Source organism: Heterodontus francisci, chromosome 42 (genome assembly GCF_036365525.1).
Source record: "Heterodontus francisci isolate sHetFra1 chromosome 42, sHetFra1.hap1, whole genome shotgun sequence".
Lineage (NCBI taxonomy): Eukaryota > Metazoa > Chordata > Chondrichthyes > Heterodontiformes > Heterodontidae > Heterodontus > Heterodontus francisci.
In genome coordinates this window covers 7,857,154-7,878,511 of record NC_090412.1, presented here as the reverse complement: position 1 = coordinate 7,878,511, position 21,358 = coordinate 7,857,154, and the positions used below count along the sequence as shown (strand labels likewise).

Sequence of the window (21,358 nt, the reverse complement as noted above, 5' to 3'; positions counted from 1 at the left end):
CTGGGATCATTTCACAGTCTTCCTCATTGAATGGAATCTGCCTCTAGCTACCTATGTTGCTCACTTATCTATTTCTGTCTAAAAGCTCTCACTGTCCTTGTTACAAATTGCTATACACTACCTCCCATAATTTGTTGGCATCAGCAAGTGTTCCCTCAAGTCTGGATCTCATCTTATATGCCCACACGCACGTACTGGCTGATCAGCAGCTACATGGGGAGCCAAAGCAAGTGTAGGCATCTGGTGATGGTCAGATAGAGGCCAGAAGATATTTAGAGAAGGGCATGAAATTCACTCCCCATTTTAATAACGCACATTCAGCCTATATTTTCCTATATCCACCTTTATAATGTAAATGCAGCCTGCCACCACTAGTGGTGCTGCTGTCCTTTCTCTCTCCCTCCCTGTTCTCTGGGGATTGCAAATATTTTTAACAAAATCTTTATTTAAGAAGCTGATTTTTCAAAGGAAAAAGGGTGTGCAGTGGTCGGAAATAAGTCCCCATTCAATCTCAGCACTTCACAATGTCTGCACACCTGTTTCTGCCGAACTAAAGCTACCTCCAATTTGCAAGACATCAGAAAAACAAGGCCATTTTTCAGTTATCAACAACAGAAGGGTTCCTAAAAAGGACTGCATTTGTATAGCACCTTATCACATCTCTCAGAAACATGCAAAAGTGTTTCACATACAATTACTTCAGAGTGCAGTGACTGTTGTGATGTAGGCAAAAGCTGCACCCATTATGTTCCCCCTAAGCTTTGACAAACAGCAATGGAATGACTGATCAGTCAATCTGTTTATCCTGGCATTGGGTGGGGGAGGAAAAAGACCGACGCTGTTTGCGATCTTGACTTTCATCTAAAGGCAGCAGAGCAGGCCAGCAGTGCCTCAGTGTAGTACCATATTCAAAGAAAGGCACCTCCGAGCACACCCTCAGAACCACTCTCCAGAGTCATTTTGGATTATGAGTTTAAGTCCCAAAGTGAGGGCTTGAAATCACAACCTTCTGACACAACCGACTGAAGGAAAAGTTAATACTACTAGTCATGCACTAGCTATGCCCAATAGCTAATGGAACATCCACCATCATTTGTAAAAGGCACAGACATCCCAATCTACACCAATCAAATCCTGGTACATGGCGAAGGCAGGTCATGCATGCGTTTCAGCAGTAAAAGTACTACCGCAGAGCATGTTGTATTGTTGTTACTGTACAGAAGATTATTGATGAGGATGCTGGGGAAAACACAGGAAAAATACACAAAAGAGAAATTAATTCCAAAGCTGGGGGCAGGGGAGATATTGTTGCAAGTTTTCAAGTGAAAATTGTTCTTTTGTTCCAGTTTCAGTAAAACTTCTGGAGACTTCAGTAAATTAGACAAACATTAATCGCTCCCGAAATTAAAAGTAGATTCTTTTGTATGAGGTGAGATGTGTTTCTTTGGGGAAAAGAGGTCTCTTGAAGACGATTGATAGGTAAAGCTGAAGGTGGAGACTCTGTAGTCAAAACCAGTCTCTGTGAACATTTTATGGAGCTTGACAGACTGTGAGTGAGGTATGGGGAGAGTGACCCAGTGCATTTGCCTCAACCAATGATCATTCTTTCCGTTCATGTCCTCTGGATCTTCCTCCAAAGTTCAACCCTCCAACTCACAAACTTTCAATCAAACTCCTTAAATTCTTTCTCTCTCCGGTTCAGTGTCCAAATTCCTGTAAAGCAATTGGACACAATTAGCGGTTTGAGCAGTGCTACAAAATGTAGGTGGTTGCCTGCTGGCCAAACACCAGCATCAGTAGCCTGTATCTGTAGAAAGGTTTCGCACGTCTGCTACATTTTTTTTTAAAAACGGGTCCCTCATGAGTTTTACTGCATTAAGAGGGAGATGAGGAAAAAGGGAATAAATCTAGAATTACTTTTACGAAGAGAAGTCAATGATGACTGGGATGCACACTTCATGGCCTGCCCTTGTTCTACATTATTGGAGTCCTTATACACTGTGCAAACCAAACGGACAGTCTGTCTGCCACTGCAAGTTTAAAATCAGTCAAATTTAGGATTGACAACCCTCCCAGGTTATCCTAGAGTCCCCAGGAATTAAAGATTAATTTCCAGGATGCTGTCTTGAGCAACGGGCGGCACAGTGGCGCAGTGGTTAGCACTGCAGCCTCACAGCTCCAGAGACCCAGGTTCAATTCTGGGTCCTGCCTGTGCGGAGTTTGCAAGTTCTCCCTGTGTCTGCGTGGGTTTCCTCCGGGTGCTCCGGTTTCCTCCCACCTCCAAAAGACTTGCAGGTTGATAGGTAAATTGGCCGTTGTAAATTGCCCCTAGTGTAGGTAGGTGGTAGGAGAATGGTGGGGATGTGGTAGAGAATATGGGGTTAGTGTAGGGTTAGTATAAATGGGTGGTTGTTGGTCAGCACAGGATCGGTGGGCCGAAGGGCCTGTTTCAGTGCTGTATCTCTAAATAAAATAAATAAACCCAGTAGAAAAATCTTAACAAAATGATGTGTCTTTTCCTTATCTACTTGAACAATTTTGTTTATTAGTTATAAAAATATCAACGATAGAAGAAAAGGTCATTTGATTGACAGCCAAGAACCATCCAATCAGCTAATAATGAATCTGTTATCTTTCTGATTGGTGTGGGAAGGCAGTGTGCCACAAGCTCGGGCAACCAATGGTGGCAGCGTGAGGGGTGGGGCTGTGGAGAAAGGAAGTCATGTGATGAAATCTCCAGGGATATGTCCATCAGAGTTGGCAACTCAATTATGACTAAGTGATGAGAGGGAGATGTCTCCCTGACATTTAATATATAATTCACTGATATCTTTGTGGCTCTACAAACTGCTGCTTTGCAGAAGCTCAGATGCCAGAATTTCAATCCATGTTCTTTATCAGCAGTTCTTGCACCACACTCCATTTTCACTCACTTCAGTTCCTCCGATGTCGCTCTGCTTTCATTAATGGAAATGGGGGAAGCTATGCTTCAGCTGCACAGAAATTTCATTAGACCCCATTCGGTGTATTTGCATTCAGTTTTGGATGCCAGACCTCAAGAAGGATGCATTGGCCTTAGCTGGGGATAGGGAGTGATACAGCGCAGATTCCCCAAAATGATGCTAGGACTTAAACTGTTACATCATGAGGAAAGACTGCACAAACTTGGGCTTGTATTCCGTTGAGTTTAAAAGGTTGAACGGTGAGTTAGTCAAGGCGTTTAAAATGAAGGGAGTGAGAATAGTCACTGCAGAGACAACACTGTGTAGTACACTTTCCAAAAAAAAAACACAAGCCAACATTTCCTGAAGATTGGGCATGGAGTAACGGTCAACTTGTGCAAAACCCCTGCAGAAGAAACCATAGATTTTATAGCACAGAAGGTGGCCATTCAGCCCATTGTGTCTGTGGCAGCTCTTTGATAGAGCCGTCTACAACTAATTTCTCTGCTCTGCTCTCTCCCCTTGGCTTTATAAGTTTCTCTGCTTCAAATGTTTCCCAATTTCCCTTTGGAGGTGCAGTGACCTCCCCATCACTGGAAATAATTACATGCTCCAACAACCATTCCTCTGAGCTGGAGGAAGGCTATCTGGTGATTAGCTCCATTCCTTGCACTGGATCATTTATGATTCCCTTTGCTCCAGACTACATCCAACTTAAGGAACCTTATACGAGGGAGGTCAGTAATCACAAGTAAAACTTCTCAGAGGGAAACTCTTGTTATATTCTCCCTGACTGTTGCACAACTGCAGAGAATTACTAGGCTTATCTGACCAAAGAAAGAGTATGTACTTATATCACACCATGCAACATACTCAGAACCTCCCAAAACCTTCACATCCAATGAATAACTGTGCTGTTAAGTAGGCAGACAAGCCAGCCAATTGCACAATGAAAGATCCCACAAAGAGATTGGGACAAGTAGCCCATTAATCTGTTTTCTGTGGTGTTGGTTGAGGGAGGAATGTTGGCCAGGACACCAGGAGAAATCCATGCTCTTTTATGAATAGTGTTATGGGCATGTTAACCTCCACCTAAATCATTAGAACAGATCGGCAATTTTTCAGTGTAATGTCTCATCCAAAGGCGAACATGTAGATTACGTCCTGAAGTCAAAGACTGAGGCTTGATTAAAAAAAAATTAGGTAGTTCCTTTCACAACCACAGGACATCACAACGCTCTTTCCAGCCAATGAAGTACTTTTTGAAGTGTAGCCACGGCTGTAATGCAGGAAATGCAGCAGCCAATTTCCACACAGTAAGCTCCCACAGACCGCAATGTGATAATGACCATATAATCTGTTCTTCTGATATTGATTGAGGGAATAAATTTGAGCCACAACACTAGGGATAACTCCCCTGATCTTCTTCAAATTGGTGGCATGGGATCATTTATGATGAAACAGATCATTAATGTCCACCTGAAATAGTAAACAGGGTCTTGGTTTAATGTCTCATGCAAAAGACAGCACCTTCAACAGTGCAGCACTCCTTCAGTACTACACTGGAGTGTCAGCCTAGTTTTTGCACTCAAGCCCTGGAGTGAGACATGAACCCATAATATTCTGTTGTAGAGACAAGAGTGCTGCCCACTGAGCCACAGGTGACACCTACATACCACTACTTGACTGTGGAGGTGAGAATGGTCCCAACCTAGCAAGCAGACACCTTGGCAGCAACTGGACTCTGCTGTGAAAGAAGCATCATAGCATAAACCATCCAGTTTAAAGGGCCACCTACTGTACTGGACTACTAACAGGCTGGATCTGACAGCCTGTTATCGGAGCTAAATATCTAGAACATTATGAAAGGCGCAATTGAAGTGTATGTTATTGTTGTTTACTGTGTAGAATTCCAGTGTAGCCTGACCCCTCGCAACCAAAACTACCACAAAAAATCAAATTAACTGGTCACGAATATCAGAATGAGTGAATTGGCTGCCAGTTGGTACCCCAGTGGGTATCATTCTCACCTCCGCATCACCAGGTTGTGGGGTCACGTCCCGCTACAGGATCTCAAGCTTAGAATCTAGACTAACTCCAATCCCAATGTGATAAAGAACTCATGGGACTGGGACACAATGGGTTGAACTTTAACCCCTAAAGCGGGTTGGAGTTAAGTCAGAGGTTAAAATTCCAGAAAATCTGCAATAGGAAACCCATCCTGCTTCAAAGCCACCCAACTCCAGTCTTAAAAGAGGTGGGTAGGTGACCAATCTGCTCTCAGGAGGCATGTTGGTCATTTAAATATTTTAATGAAGCCGCGTGCCTTCATTTTAACAGTCATTCTATTTCCAACTCAAGTCAGCCAGGTTTCCCAGACCTCAGGAAACCTGGCAGGTGAAAGGAGGTAAGAAAGGCGGAATTCATGAGGTAAGTGCCTTTACAGCACGACGTGGGGGACAGGAGGAGCAAGAGCATTTCCTCCAAATGCAACAAGCTACCCAGTGTCTGCTTCCCCCATCCCACCTCCATCAAACCCCCGTGATCATTATCAGTCCTGCCCAACCACCACCACCCCCACCGCCCCTCCCCCCCCCCACCGTGATCTCTCCCATCACCCCTACTCCACTAGACCCATCAGCTCCGAGCCTAGCTCAACTGTGCCTTTCCTTACCGACAGGACTCAACCTGTCAATCAAGCTGATTGTGGGTGGGAAACCTCCAGAAAAAAAAAATTGAAGACATCAAAACAGCCGCCTGCCCTCCCCTGTTCCCTTCCTGCCTCTGGACTCAAATCCTGGCCAATGTGTTAGTACAGCAACGCTTTCTGCTGTTGAGCAGTCAATATCTAGCTCACTGGACCATGATAAAGTGTCCAAAAATCTAATATGTAGCAATGCACCAAAACCCAATCTCAGGAAAGAATTGTATGTTTATAGTACGTTGCAATAAATGAGATGGAGTAATTAAAGAGGTCACAAATAGCAGAACATACCAAAGCAAGAAAGATATTCAACCTTGAGAAGGGTTCAGGAAAAAAAATCTCTGTTTAAAATAGAGTCTAAAAGCAAAGAATCAAAAATAAACCGGCACAACACGTTTTAAAAATAAATCTAAACTCATAATTCTACATACTCAGAATAACACATACCACACAATCTAAAAAGAAACCTTCATCTTTAAATAAAACTCTGTCAAACACAGCTCATAAATAACTTCAAATTGCACAGGCGTTGGAAACAACCAATAGGTTGAAAGATCAAATGACAAGGTCAGAATTTAATTTGGATTATTATAGGTTTTGGTGACTAATTATTGCAATACATTTAAAATGATCTGAGGGAAGAGCCCCCTGCATTAGTTCCAGTAAGATTCAAATCGAATACGAAACTGATCTAGGTGACCACCTGTCTATTAATGACCACCTTTAATGTGTCAGATTTGACTTTCACGTCTGCTTCAGAAGATCATGGATCATGCCCCATGTTATACTCCAGAATGCCAGTTGGTGAAGGATGATACCGGAACCAATCTTTACTCAGTGTTATATTTATTTACAGAGTGAAACATTACAAACATAAAGCTCCTAACTCAACCCCCACACAGTTTCAGTAAGTGTCTCTTTATGTGCTCAAAACCCCAATTAATGCCCTCCACCTGCATATAATTAAACACAATTGATACACAATTAACATCCCACTCCAGAGACATGAGCACATAATCTAGGCTGACATTCCAGTGCAGTACTGAAGGAGTTCTACACTGTCTGAGGTGCCTTCTTTCAGATGAGATGTTGAACCGAGGCCCTGTTTGCCCCCCCACAGATGGACGTAAAAGATCCATGTCAGTATTTAAGCATTGGAGTTCTCCTGGAGTCCGTGCTAACATTTATTCCTCAAACATCACTGAGTAACAGTGTCATTAATCTCCTTGCTGTTTGGTTGTTGCGTTTCCTACATTACAACAGTGACTACACTTTAACAGTTTTTTATTGACTTTTGGACGTTCTGAGGTCATAAAGGATGCTATATAAATGCACATTGTTTCTTTACGTGAGTCTAAACAGTACCTGAATCAGACTTGTATCTACAGTAGGCCACACTTGTCTATAGAGTCAGATTCACGACAAAGAACACCTCACAGTATAGGTACAAGTTTTGCTGCAGCTGCAGTAGGCCACGTAGAATAAACCTAATGGATAATATAAACACAGACTGTACTACTCTGCAAACATCTTAACCGAAGGGTATCTTGCAAAATTAAATGTTCGAATCAGAGGTAATCAGGACAGCAGCAATCATGGTTCATAATTAGGCTCCGAACAATTTCAAACATATTCAAAATATTTGGGAAAAATTAATTATTAAAGTTCCAGCAGACTCTGCCTCTGGCACATTGGAATGCACTGAATTGGTCCAATGGGCTTATTGCCATCACATTGATAACTCAGAATTACACATGTGGAGTTATAGAAGCTTTGTTGAATCATCCTGAATTGGACCTTTATTGTGACCATCTTGGTAACCCTGTATTGTCATTGTTGGGTTTCTGTAGCGTGTTGGGTAACACAGAGTAAAGTAGTGTTCCTGTCTTGTAAGAATTTATAGACAAGATGATTAAGACTCTTTCCCAGACACGAGACATAGAATTCCCAGTAATAAACTCCATTATCCTCATTAATTTACAGTAATGGTTTCAGTCATTTACCCCTCAGTGTGATTATCACCACACATCAGCTCATGGGTGCCACATTGCAATCATTGTACAGGAGCCCAAACTAAATGAAAATGTCTAATAAAATTAGCATAATCCAGTTTGTTTTGAAGATAATAATCTAATATTGGATTCTAATGATGGTTATAAACATTGATAATTTCACCACTGTGGTTTAACTAAGCCCCTCAATTAAATTAATGCCTTGAAATCAATCCCAAGTATCCATTATTCTCTTTATAAGCCTTCTGAACCCCTCAAGTAGATTACTGTCCTGCAGTCAACCCCAGGAATCCACTGCTCTGTTCAGGCAATGCCTTAATTGCATTTGGCACTTCAGAGTGTGCCGACACTAATGCGATTCCATGTTTCCACAAGACTGAGATGTTTAAACCACATAAAAGGAATCATACAGCTCCTGTCACTTCCTATCATTCAAATATGCCAATTCAAACTTTACGATATTAAAAAAAAAGTGGCACATCAATGCTTAAAATTCTGTGAAAATATTGTGTGAAGACCCCAAAAATAATGGAGATGACTCAAGAATGATCTACTTGTGACTGACATTCAAGGTGTCAAATCCATAATCTTCTGTGCTACAAATTTGAATACTCTCACATTAAACCACAGGAAGGAGGAACCCCAAGCTTATTCCCTCCTCCACCATCATCTTCTTCTGCCATTATAGCAGCCAAACCTCCACGAGCAGCAGCTGTGTTGCTGCACATGATTTCACATCAATATGAGGACACAGTTCCATTTCTTTAAAAGTGATAGAACAGTTATTTAAGTAGATTAACACACAGCTCTCATCATTGCATGTGTGACTGGTTAGGTCCACAAGTTGGTTAAATGAGAACTGGAGTGGCTTTCTCTACTTCTCTGCTGGTTTGATTCTTTGCTTTGAATAAGGCAGTTTGTGAATTCGACTAATATTCACCCTGTGCTGCTGGTTCCAAAATCTGAGATCAGAGAGAATTAGCAATGGAGATTACTGAGCACGTTCTCTAAAAAAAAGAAAGCTTTGCATTTTATATCAAAACAAGAGCACCTTATCAATGGCTCAAAATGCTTCGATTACTTTGAAGTGCAGCCACTGTCAGCAAACATGGCAGCATTTTTTATAAAGCAAGATCCCACAAACAGCATCAAGATGAACTGCCAGTTAATCAGTTTTTTGGTGGTATTGGTTGAGAGTAGAACATTGGCCAGATCTCCGGGAGATCTTGCTGCTATCCAAGTAGCACCACGGAATCTGTTACAGTCAATACCAATTATCCAACAGCACCACAGCTTAACGCCTCATCCAAAGAACTGTACCTGCGGCAATGGAGTATTTCCTCAGTGGTGCAATGCAGAGTCAGCCGAGGCCATGTGCACACAACTTGGAGTGAAATTTGAACTCACAATCAATTAACACAGAGAACTAAGTGCTGCCAAGTGGTCCAAGCTGACACTCTATTTGAAAGCAGTGATTTAGGACAAAAAAAAATTAATATGTTTTCAATAGCAAATTCACCATGGTGGTTGCAATGCTTGCTAAAAGCTTTTCTTAATTTGCTTACACAACATTAATTACGTTTCACAAATAATGAATTAGCTGTGAACTGGTTTGGGTACTCTGACGATTTGATAGGGTGCAGTGTAACGCAAGCTCACCCTTTCCTTCCTTCTCTCGTTCTTAATTTTTGCTTTTAAAATCACACTCAGCCTGCCTCTCTAATTAATGTATGCAATATCCGAAGAATATAATAAAAGAAAATGTGAAGACGTGGGCCTCCGTTACAGCACTTAGACTCATTTTCTTGCTGAATTCATGTATTTTGCGTATAATTTCATTCATTTATTTTTGTGCTATTCCACGTGAGGTGTTAGCGCTGGTGAACAGAATACATTTCACAAATTGTCAGCCTTGAACACACAGGACAAGGCACAGCACAGATTTAAATAAAAGACAAACTCCCTCCATTCTCCCCAGCAATTGCCTTGAAATTAGGCTCCTCAAACAATAGCGTACGAGCAATGACTGGGTGAAATTGGGCTTGTGCAGTAGTGGCAAATGGGCCATAGCAAACCAGCAGGCTGTTGTAGACTTGGCTGATTTTCTTTCCCATTGAAATGTCCTATGAAATGACTTGCTCCATTGATTTAATGGAGTCTCTAACACGTTTAATAGCGTTTGCAGGCTATTGCATTTAAAAGGCTAATTTTGCGATAAACATCTGCGGCACAGTGACGCAGTGGTTAGCACCGCAGCCTCACAGCTCCAGGGACTCGGGTTCAATTCTGGGTACTGCCTGTGCGGAGTTTGCAAGTTCTCCCTGTGACCGCATGGGCTTTCGTCGGGTGCTCCGGTTTCCTCCCACTGCCAAAGACTTGCAGCTGATAGGTAAATTGGCCATTGTAAATTGCCCCTAGTGTAGGTAGGTGGTAGGGAATATGGGATTACTGTAGGGTTAGTATAAATGGGTGGTTGTTGGTCGGCACAGACTCGGTGGGCCGAAGGGCCTGTTTCAGTGCTGTATCTCTAAATAAATAAATAAAAACCAACCCTGAAGAGCTTCCCCTATCACCCATGTTCATTTTCCATGTCAGACACCCATTCCTCTCTCACTGAGACTCCCGACTTGTTCTGTGGGTTCCCCTGGCATCCTGGCCAACATTCCTCTTTCAGCTGACAATACAGAGTTATTTTGCTTCATTCCTGTTTGTGGGATCTTGCTGTGCGAACAATAGTTGCCATATTTGCCCAGGTAACAGTAGTCACTGCAATTCAAAGTAATTCATTATATGTTGTGACGTGCTTTGAGATGTTTGGGAGATTTGACAAGGTGATGTGTACACACAAGCCTTTTTCTTTCCTCACTTACCTTCGTGACTTTGAGGCAGCTCACCACCACTTTCTCAAGGGCAATTAGGGATGGGCAATAAATGCTGGCCTAGCCAGCGAAGCCCATATCTACCGAGCGAATAAAAAAACTTATCAGTTAGCTGGTCACCCTTTCTGGTGGAGATCATGTCATACTATTGGCCAGGACACATCCTCTGGAACAATCCTGTGCAATAGCAGATTTATCTATCAAGAGTGGGAGACATCTATGTCCAAGTCCATTGTTTCTGTTTCAGATGCGAAAACCACAGATAAATTTAACAAAACATCACAGTCTAATCCTCTGCAATTATGTCATTTAAAGCTCTGTGTCCCTCCCCAAAACATCAATAAGGAGCAGAAACTATAAATTTGACAAGAACACCTGTCCTAATATATTCATTGAATGTGGGGGAGGGCGAAATCCACTTTATACTCTGTACATGAGGTAAGCCTACATAACTCATTTCAGGCTGCTGGTTCATGAATTACGAGGCCTGCCTCTTGTGTGTAATAAAGGTCGTTACCTGCTGGATTTTACTGCTCTAACTATTTACTATCAATTTTCTTCATCCTGGCCGTGCTGATGGGAGCTTTGTCGTGAACCAGCTGGTTTATATCTCCAGAGCAGCAGCTTTTCCCATTGTAAAATAATTGGAGCTGCATCTGGACAACATGACACCTGCTAACACTCGCTATGCCATGAAGGCTATCCCCAACAGATATAATTAGGACTGGCACCTGGGTTTTGTAACCACAAAGACCCATTAGCACCGGAATGATTTACACACTTAGATGTCAAAGTACCGGGACACTACAGTACTAAGTGGTAGGACAGCGCTTTCTTGCTCACACAATACCATGGCTTCAATAGCTGGGCAGAGGCTGCATGCAATGCAAATAGTGGCTCACCCCCTCAGAGTCTCTCCACCACCTTCAAGGCTCAAGTCGGGAATGTGACAAAATACTCACCATTAAACAGGATGGGTGAAGCGGCACCAACACTCAAACAGCTTAAAACCATCCAGGACAAAATTGTTCACTTAAATGGTGTCCCCTACCACTGGATTCAAAATCTACCCCCTCCATAACCGGTTTTCTAAGGCTCCAACGTCTATAAACTACAAGATGCACCGCAGTGACTTATAAGGTTAGTCACTGAATATATTCAAGGCTGAGAGTGATACATTTTTGGACACTAAGGGAATCAAGGAAAATGGGAATAGGGCAGGAATGTGGAGTTGAGGTAGAAGATCAGCATGATCTTATTGAATGGCAGCACATGTATAATCTAAAGGTAATAGATAGGTACCACTCAATAGTGTAGTGTCACAGTACAAGAGGGTCCATATAGTCTGCTCCTGCTCCCACTTCTTATGTTACTTTAATAACATCTCCAACCCAACCACCAAGAAGGACAAAATCAGCAATGTTGTCAGAATACCATCGCCTCCAAGTTCACTTCCAAGTCACACAACATCCTGACTTGGACCATTTCTTCCTCATTGCTGGGTCAATACTGGAATTCTCTACCAACACCATTAAGGGAGCAAAGTCACCAGAAGGACTGCTGTGTGACAAGAAGGCAGCCCACCATCCTCTCAGGACAACTAGTGATGGGCAATAAAGGAGGTTCACATTTCAAGAACAACATTGGCCATTAATAATATTCAGAGACTCCAGCAAAAATAAATATAAATGCAGAAATGGTAAAAAGAGCCACAATAAATACACCACAGCAGGGGTTATTGCTCTAAATATAAAGAAACTAAAAACAAAATCTGGGGACCAAGATATAATACAGGTACTCAGCTACAATAAGGAACCGGCAGCATTGCGTCTAAATCTGCAGCAACTGAGCAAACAACTGGTAAACATGCTGAGATCCAGAAAATCTGCAGTGAACAGAGTTTGAGAGACAGAGGAAAAGAGAGGGAATGGGAGACAGAGTGTGAGAGAGGAAGCGAGAGGCAGGAAAGAGAGTGAGAGACAAAGCACAAGAGAGGGAAAGACACAGAACGAGAGAGAAATAGAGAGGGCATGTGAGTGAGTGCATCTGCTTGCAAATAAATTCAAGATAGTTGAAATAATTTGGTTTAACAACATTTTCAAGAAACACTTTTTTAAAGTAAAGTTCATGATGTTAACCTTACGCCTTCTGTGTCCGTTAGAAGTTGGGAATTTAACCAGCCACTAGTGGGCATAAGTGTGACTGGACTGATTGTCCCTCTGACTTTCACTCACTCCCACCGGAGAACCACTTGGCCTCCACCCAGTTGTGATAGCAAACTAACCAAAGGGGATGGCACAAGAGATGGGGAATCACAGGCAGGAATCCATGTGATTCAGCGATTTGGTGGCCTAACCACCAGTGTCACCCCCATCATCTGTCCCCACTGTACACTGGAGTTTGGCACAAGAATGAAACAGAAACCTTGCAGATTTTCAATGCATCGAAGACCGCAATTCCTCTCAATCAGTGGATGCCGGACTTATGCAAAGAATAATTAACGGTCAAGGATCAACCTCATAGTGTAAGAGCTCAACAACACTACAGAACAAACCCAATTTTCAGTGTTGTTCTGTATGTAGTCCATCAGAAAATCACTGGAGTGACTGGTCAGATCTACTGTTTTCCAGCAGTGTCATAGAAATCCACTTACCTGAATCACTGGACAACACTGTAAAAAGAAGCAAACCAAATTAAACTATAAGAAAATACACACTCCAATAAATGTCATAAATGATAATGAGATGTACTAATTATATATTGGAAAGAACATCTGGAACTGTTAATGTGTTGAGTGAGAAAAGAGGACATAAGGTGTAAAGGACTAGAAGGCAGATAAGGAAGCAATGATTGTTACTGTCCGGAGAGCTAGGAACATGGAATGAGAAGGGAAAAGGGAAGACAAGAGGTGCTTTCTCTTTGCCGAGCTGGTTTCAGGACAGCACTACTAAACCGACCTCCAGTTTCCCCGTCCTCCTCGCATTCCCCTTACCCCCTACCCCCATTCTCCATCAGGCCCCAGGCACAAGCAAAGCTGGTGAAAGTGAGTTTACATTGAGTAAACCAATGTTTACTGTTTGCTGTGCAAGACCAGCTTGTTGCACTACGCAGCTTAAAGGGTGCATTAGTTGCAACTGCCTCCAGAACAAAGCACGTTAGTGCTTTTTGGTTTCCAAGCGCAGCTGGCAGTGACGACATCTGTGCATTTTTATAACATCTAAAGTTGAAGGTGGAGGGGAGCATTAGAAGAACATAGGGAAACATATGCCCTCACTGAGCAGAAATGATGCACCTAGAGCACAGATCCCCAGTTCAGGTTCCAGATGACATTTGCAGATGACTCAACTTTTATTCTCATGATTTATGATGTCATCTGAAGACTAAGATTAAATTATTACTTTGTAATTCACTTAGAAGGAGCCATCATCTTCTACTTAGCGTCTATTGTTTATAATAGGCCTGACAATAAAGCAAAGACGATCCTGCTTCTCGTTGCCTCATTTCCTCTACAGGAACTTGGACAAGCACAACACCATCTTTGACAACTGAGCAATTCTCGGCATGCATAACTTGAGTCTTTAAACCTGAGATGAAGCATAAATTGGCAATGTCATACCATTAGTGGAAAAACACGCAGGCATGCTCAAGGGCGGCACTTCATGGCAGTACCCACAGGGCACAGCAGCAGGAACCAGGACTACCATGTTCAGGGTCACAGGTTGAATTCCTCCCAGCAATGTTACTTTTAAGAATACAGGAACAGAGTACACCATTCAGCCCCTCCAGCCTGTTCCGACATTCAAGTAGATCATGGATGATCTGCATCATCAACAGATCCAACAAGGGTAACATTCACCCTCTCTGGAACAAAATTTAAGATGGCTTCTAACAGAGGACAATGACCTAAGGAACCTACTGCTTGTTATTAAAAAGTGCACTGCTTGAACAATGGGTCTCTACAATTAATTATGCAACAACAGTCCCAGTGGAAGGACTACACAGGCAATAAATGTTAAGTGCAGTGAAAATGTTTTTTTCTATCTCTGACTCAATGCTGACCAACCCACTCACCATTGCTTACTACCCACATTACTCATAACTCTAAAACATTGGACTTGAAATGGACAGCCAGAATCAATATCGACCAATTTTGGGAAACAGTACAACGTTTCTGGATAATGCCAATTTTCAAAGAAAGAACTTTATAACATAAAATAGTCATTTATATATTTGTTGGGCTGTCTAGGAGGTGGGAGGAGTGGGTGAAAGATATATTGACAACAAGCCAACCCATGTTTGTCTTCATTATCATTTTGTGGTCAGGACATCTGCCTGTATTGTTGGTCAGAGTGTGATTCACACAATGGGGAGAGACGGGGGGTTGGAAAGAGAAAGATGGAGAAACAGATAGGAGAGGTGGGGGATGGGAAGATTTAAGGGAAGTGCAAAAGGAGGGGAGGGGAGCAATGGGGAAAATGGTGCACTGGAAAGAGAAAAACAGAGCTGGTATGGAGGGTCAGGGTGGTGAGATGGAGGAGATACGTAATAAAAATAAGATGAAAGTTGCGTATGTAGGGAAAAAGACCCGCTATTTCCTACCAAGAGAAGACTCTTAAAGGGACACTGTGTTTATATCTGGCTGCCTGGGAAATAGTAGTGAACAGCTGTGAATTAATTTTGTCACATTGATAACACAATTTCACAATTCAGTCTTCAGCTTACAGTGTTTGACCAAGGAAAACAATAGAGTATTTCAGAAAGACAATGTCCCTTTAATATAATTCAAACCACTTAACCCATTCAATACTGAATTATTAACCATTCAAAAATATCCATCTTTTAAATTGTACAATATTCGGCAAGATCGATTTGCATTTACTCTGTGCCGTATTATGTCTCCTACACACTATAAATTTAGTATTATAAGCATTAACTGTCAGTAGGTAAGCAAATATAGCAGACACTTTTCACACAGGCACAAGTTATACTGATTGAGCCAAGCTGACACACAACAATGCTAATGAATTTAAAGGAACTTAATTTTATTGAAGACATTTGCACAAATGCAGCCTTACCAAGGCCTTTAAAAATTGAAGGGATCACTGCAGTCTTGTAAAAGCAGTTTTATAACACTTGACGTTTGTTTAAATTATGATGTCGTTTTCTATAGAAATACATTATGGAATGGCCCAACTGCTTCCAAAAAGATAGTCCTGGAAATATTTAGTCACAGGTAAATCAAAATAATTTTAAACATTTCTCTGAAGACTGACATGCAGAGTGGGATTGTGAAGTGCATTTGTGGATTTTTGTTGTTAATTATAGAAAGACCTGTATTTGTATAGCGTCTTATCCCGCATGAGCACTTCACGTACAATGAATTAGTTCGAAGTGCAGTGACTGTTGTTATGTAGGAAAATGCATCAGCCATTTTGGACCCAGCAAGATCCCACAAACAACAAATAAGGTGAACAGCAGTTAATTTGTTGGTGAACCTGTGAGCAGGACAAAATAATTAAATGGGCATCAAGTAAATTTTGAGCTGCCACACTGGTTCTTCTGTAACAGTGAGGATTTCCTTAGCACTGAAGTGCTGATGAAGTCCTAGTGGAGCATGTTTGATGAGTACTCTGTGATACCACATTCATCTACGTAGAATCATAGCATCATAGTATAGGAGACCATTCAGCCCACCAAGCCTGTGCAGTTATTTGAAAGAGTAATCCAAGTAATCCTGCTCTTTCCTGATATTACTGCCAATGTTTCCTCTTTAAGTAGTTATCCATTTCCCTTTTGAAAGTTGCTACTAAATCTGCTTCTACCACCATTTCAGGCAGTACATTCCAGATCATAATAACTCGCTGCGTAACAAAAAATTCTCATTTCACCTCTGCCTGTAAAATGCTTTGGGATGTCCTGAGGTCATAAAAGACATGATATAAAGGCAGGTTCTTTCTTCTTAATCAGCCATGTCTTATTCGGCTCCTAGGGCAAAGTTGTGTACTTAACGGAGACAAAATCAAATTACTTTGAAGTAAGAGAGTGAGGCCAATCCGAGTTTAATTGCAGATTGCAAGTGCTAGTTCATTTTAGACTCCAGGACATTGATTTGCTTTCTTTTGCTCTTTTGTAAGACCATTACAGTGTGGCGTCAGGTGTGTGATGGGTGTGCACTAGACACAAGACTTGTATAAACAGATAGGTAGGCATGGTGCTGCACACATAGCTCAGTTGTATGTACACACTTAAAAGTTGTAGTGTCTTCAATGTTAACTAATCTTTAGGTTTATTTGCCTTGATTGTAAATGCAATGCGCTCATCCTGCCCATCACACACCCCATTACTATTATTATTAGTTTGAATTAAAAACAATTAAAGAATTGAAAATGTAGAATTGTAGTAAATGCTTAATCTTCTACCATGTAAACTTGCTGCATCTTTCAGTGTGGGGCATACAGCAGAGTCGTGTATTGGAATGATTCTTGTTGTTTAGGTGTCAGCCATAGCTTAGTGGTCGTGCTTTCACCCCTGAACTAGAATGTTGTATGTTCAAGCTCCACACCAGTAAGTTGAGCACGGCACTGAGGGAGTGCTGTACTATTGGAGACGCCATCTTTTGGATGAGATGCTGAACCGGGGCCCCCTTTGCTCTCTCAGGTGGATGTAAATAATCCCACTGTACTACTCAGAGAATAGCAGGGGAATTCTCCAGTAACATGGTCAATATTTATTCCTCAACCAATACCACCAAAAACAAAACCCAGATCATCTGGTCATTTATCTCAATGCTAGTTTGTGGGAGCTTGCTGTGCGCAGATTCTCTGTCATGCTTCCAACATTACAACAGTGACTACACTTCAAAAGTACATCATTGACTGTGAAGCATTTTGAGACATTCTGAGGTTGTGAAAGATGCTGTATAAATGCAAGTTCTTTCCATTTTTCCTCTGTGAGATGAGAAGTACTCCCACATGCAAGATTGCCTATTATAGACACTTCCTAGCACATTATTTTGAAATCTATTACAGATAAATAACCTCACTATAATATTTCCTCAATTTCTTTATGTGTATGTGGACACTCCTCCAAGGTCGCCCTGTAAATATTGACAAAGTGCCTTCATTTCTGTCAGCTACCCAAAGGAAAATGGTAAGCATCTTTTTATCAGTATACAAGAGCAGAAATAACACCACAGGGTGTGGTATGTTCAGTCACAGACCTTCGAGACCAGCAGAAACCGGATGACCTCGTGGCTTTGTCAGAGTCTCTCACACACCAACAACTGGAAGCATATGATCTAATACATCAAGTTTGATACAAGGTCCCTTCTACAATCTATATGGAGCATGCTCACATAAAACACAACGTTCACAGCCCAGTCGCAAACAGGCACACCTCACACCCCTCACTATAAGTGATACAGCACAGACTCCACCTTAGGAAACATACATGCCCTAAACAGTGAATCTTACAGTAAAATAATTTGTACATTCCTATATGAAACACTGACATACCCAGATATTTCTGAATTGATATACAACTCTCCTGCCTGACAGTAAATCTTACTCTAGGCATACATGTACATTAATGAACTCATCTCTGTAACATATTCTGACATAACATGAATCCCCAAATAAACTGAACTGAGAAGTCATATGAAATACTGTTTTAAAAAAACCCACAGAGAATACTAAAAATACACCACAGGTCCCTCAACATCTGTAAAGAGAAAAGGTAAGTTGGGATCTAGCCTGTAGAATCTTCAGGAAGACCTCAGACTTATGGATCGACATCCCAAACATTAACCTGTTCTGTATTTCCAGCGTTTTCTGTTTTGAGTTCAGATTGTCAATACTTAACAGTTTCTGCTTCTAGGTTGATGGCTAAGCTTTAACTAACACAATTCACTGTTACTAAATAACTAGCCACTCACTAAATCATTGCATGCCTTTGTGTGTAAAATTTCAAAGCAATATTGTCAGTAGACGTCTGAATCTGATTTCACAGATTGTGCCACATGTATTAAACACTTTTATCTGTACTTTTCGCCGCTCTGGGGCTGCTAGTATTTCTTCTGCCCCCTTCTAAGGGGGAGAAATCTAAACTTCCTGCATTAGCAGCCCCAGTCCCGTCCCCGCTAACTCTGCCAAGTTTCGCCCATCATAGCGATTCCTGCCCATGTTCAAAGGGGCACTGTCATCCCCCTGAGAGAGATAGGGGAAATCTCAGCAACTAGCTGGTGAGTGCACCATTAGAATCGGAGCAGAACCATCATGGGGGTTGATACCTCAAGCGCACAACTCGAATCTTATTTTATTTTTTGCGGGAGCTTTGTTATTAGTGCTAATTTGCGGCACTCACTGCGGGCGATTTTAGTGGGAAACTTTCACTTGGGCACTACTCAGCCGAGATGAAACTAAACTTCGACATTTGCAATAGCCTATCAGGAAGAAGCATTGAAATTGTTTTAAATCCGCTCAAAAATTCCGATTAAAAGTCTTTGCGAAATAAATCAAACGTTTTCACGAACCCCCCACTCATATTTCAGAGTTTGCATCTCACAATGAAATGTATCCCCCTATATGTCAGTTTTACAGGATGTAATTTCACCGTGCAGTGCAACTTTTCAGCCCTATATCATTCTTTATATAAAATCCTCTTACCTCCGTTCAGCAACAGAGCCAATAATGTCCAGGATCCTTTCAGTGAAAACATCCTTCACTTACTCCAGTAGTTGTCGCTTCCAGTTATTTTCCTCCCAGTTACCAGCTCCCCTTGTGTCCAGGCTGGTTGATGTTAATCTGAAAGGTTCAGTGGTGTGTGTGTGTGTGTGTGTGTGTGTTTTTCTCCGTTTGCCTCTCTCTCACACTGCCTCCATCGTGATCCTGGCAGGAGATGGTTATTTTCTGCTGTTGATCACCGGCCGAAAGTTAATTAGAGATTGGAGGCGGCAGTTTGGGAAATTCTCAAGCAGGACTCCTGGTGACGCTGTGGCTCAATGCAAGATGAGGAAGGCATTTGCCATATTTCCATGGGAATAGAGAAGGGGGGGGGGGGGCGGGGGGTGGTCAGTGGGTGATGGAGAGAGAATGGTCAAGCACGGGGAAGAAGGAAAGAAGAGAGAGTGAAGCAAGAAAGGGCTTGATCACTGAGGACTGAAAAAGGTCAATACACAGCGGACAAAAAACATCCCCCACCCAGAAAAGAAAGCGTCAGCAAAAGCACTCCGAACATAATAGAGAACGAGCTGGGGGAAATATGGATGTGGAAGGGTGTCGCTATAATTGAGAAATAAGTATTGATGCAGAAGTGGCAAAGGGTGTGGGCATAACAGAGAGAGAGAGAGAGAGAAATAGGGAATAAATAGAGGGAACTGGAGGCATGTCAGTGATGGGAAGACACCAGACCACTGTAGAAAAACTCAAGTGATTTTACTAAACTTCTGCACCATTCCAGATTGAATCGGTGCGGGTGAAGTCTCTACCACTCGGCTGGTGGAGTTTGAAACCTTTACCAGCAAGATTGCTTTGGGACGCCGTGGCACATTCAATAGGGCCCACTGATCAGTGGGGTAAATAATGTAGGACTGGGGATTACTGGGGACTTTAGAGACAGAGAGTTATAAAATAACTTCTCATCCCCGTACAATCTATCATAGGCACCGCAGACAGAAAAATAGAACAATGAAGGTGTGAGCATTCGATTTTTTTTTAAATAGAAGAGTTAGACTTTGGGTATAATTACATTCAGCAAACGAAAAACAGTGATTCGGAAGGAGCAGGGACGAGTGGAAAATGAAGGGCAAAATAACGCCATGGAGACTGGAGGCAATTAAATTAGCAAGGAGTAAAAGGGGAGTAAAGTATCAATTAATACAAGAGACGAAAACAAGAATTACAGAATAAGAAAAAGTATAAAATAAAGACAAGAACAAGATTAAACCAGTCAAAAATAAATATAAGAAACCAAAATTGCAAGTCATGGAGATTAATAATATGCTTCCTTTTAAATGATTGATTTCGATAGAGGGAGTCTGTGTGAAGGGAGACAGAATTTGTGTTCATATGCAGATCCAATTCTACCGTCTACAGGGTCTGCTTTAAAGGCCTATTGGCAAAGTGATTTATAGTGCCTTACTATATTTTCTTTCATACAGAGGAGGGTGCAATGATACAGTGATGTAACAAAATAATTAATTTCCTCAAAAAAATAAAAAATCCTAACGGGGACAGGTGATTCCCTCCTCCGCCAGCGTAAATAAGTGTAACCAGCCCGGTCTTCACTCTGCGCTGCACCTCGGGCTACCTCAATGTTTTTGGTATCAACAGTTCTGGATTGAAACAAGAAGGGAGATGGTTTCCAAGGTCCTTCCATCCTGCTCAGTTGAGACTAATAGCAGTGCAGCTCCCTTTGGTGTAAAGTTTGCTCCCACTAACTTTTCTTCTGGAAGAACTTTAAAAGTTTAATACATAAACAGTCAACTTTTCATTTTTTTTTTACCAGTTGGAAAGTTGTCGCAACAATTTTTTGTCAATGCACTGGAGTCAGTAACAGCACCCTGGAACGTGACCAAGGCTTTACAACAACAACGTATATTTCTATAGCATTTTTAATGTAATAACACGTTCCAAGGTCCTCTCCAGGCGCATTATAAATCAAAATGTGGCACCAAGGCACCTAAGGAGATATTAGCACAGATAACCAAAAGGTTGATCAATGAGGTAGGTTTCAAGGAGTGTCTTTAAGGAGGAAGGAGAGGCAGAGAGATTTACGGAGGGTATTTCAGAGTTTAGGGTCAGGCAGCTGAAGGCGTGGCTGCCA

At 41.8% G+C, this 21,358-nt stretch overlaps 1 protein-coding gene across 1 annotated transcript in view; it reads right to left on the bottom strand.

Moving 5' to 3' along the window:
* Positions 1 to 19,452, bottom strand: part of ret (ret proto-oncogene receptor tyrosine kinase) — an 86,321-nt gene extending 66,869 nt beyond the window's left edge. The window contains exon 1 of the mRNA XM_068020477.1: positions 19,201 to 19,452. Within this exon, the coding sequence (XP_067876578.1) occupies positions 19,201 to 19,252 (52 nt within the window). The 5' untranslated portion in view covers positions 19,253 to 19,452. The remainder of the gene's footprint in view (positions 1 to 19,200) is intronic.
* Positions 19,453 to 21,358: the final 1,906 nt, after the last annotated feature.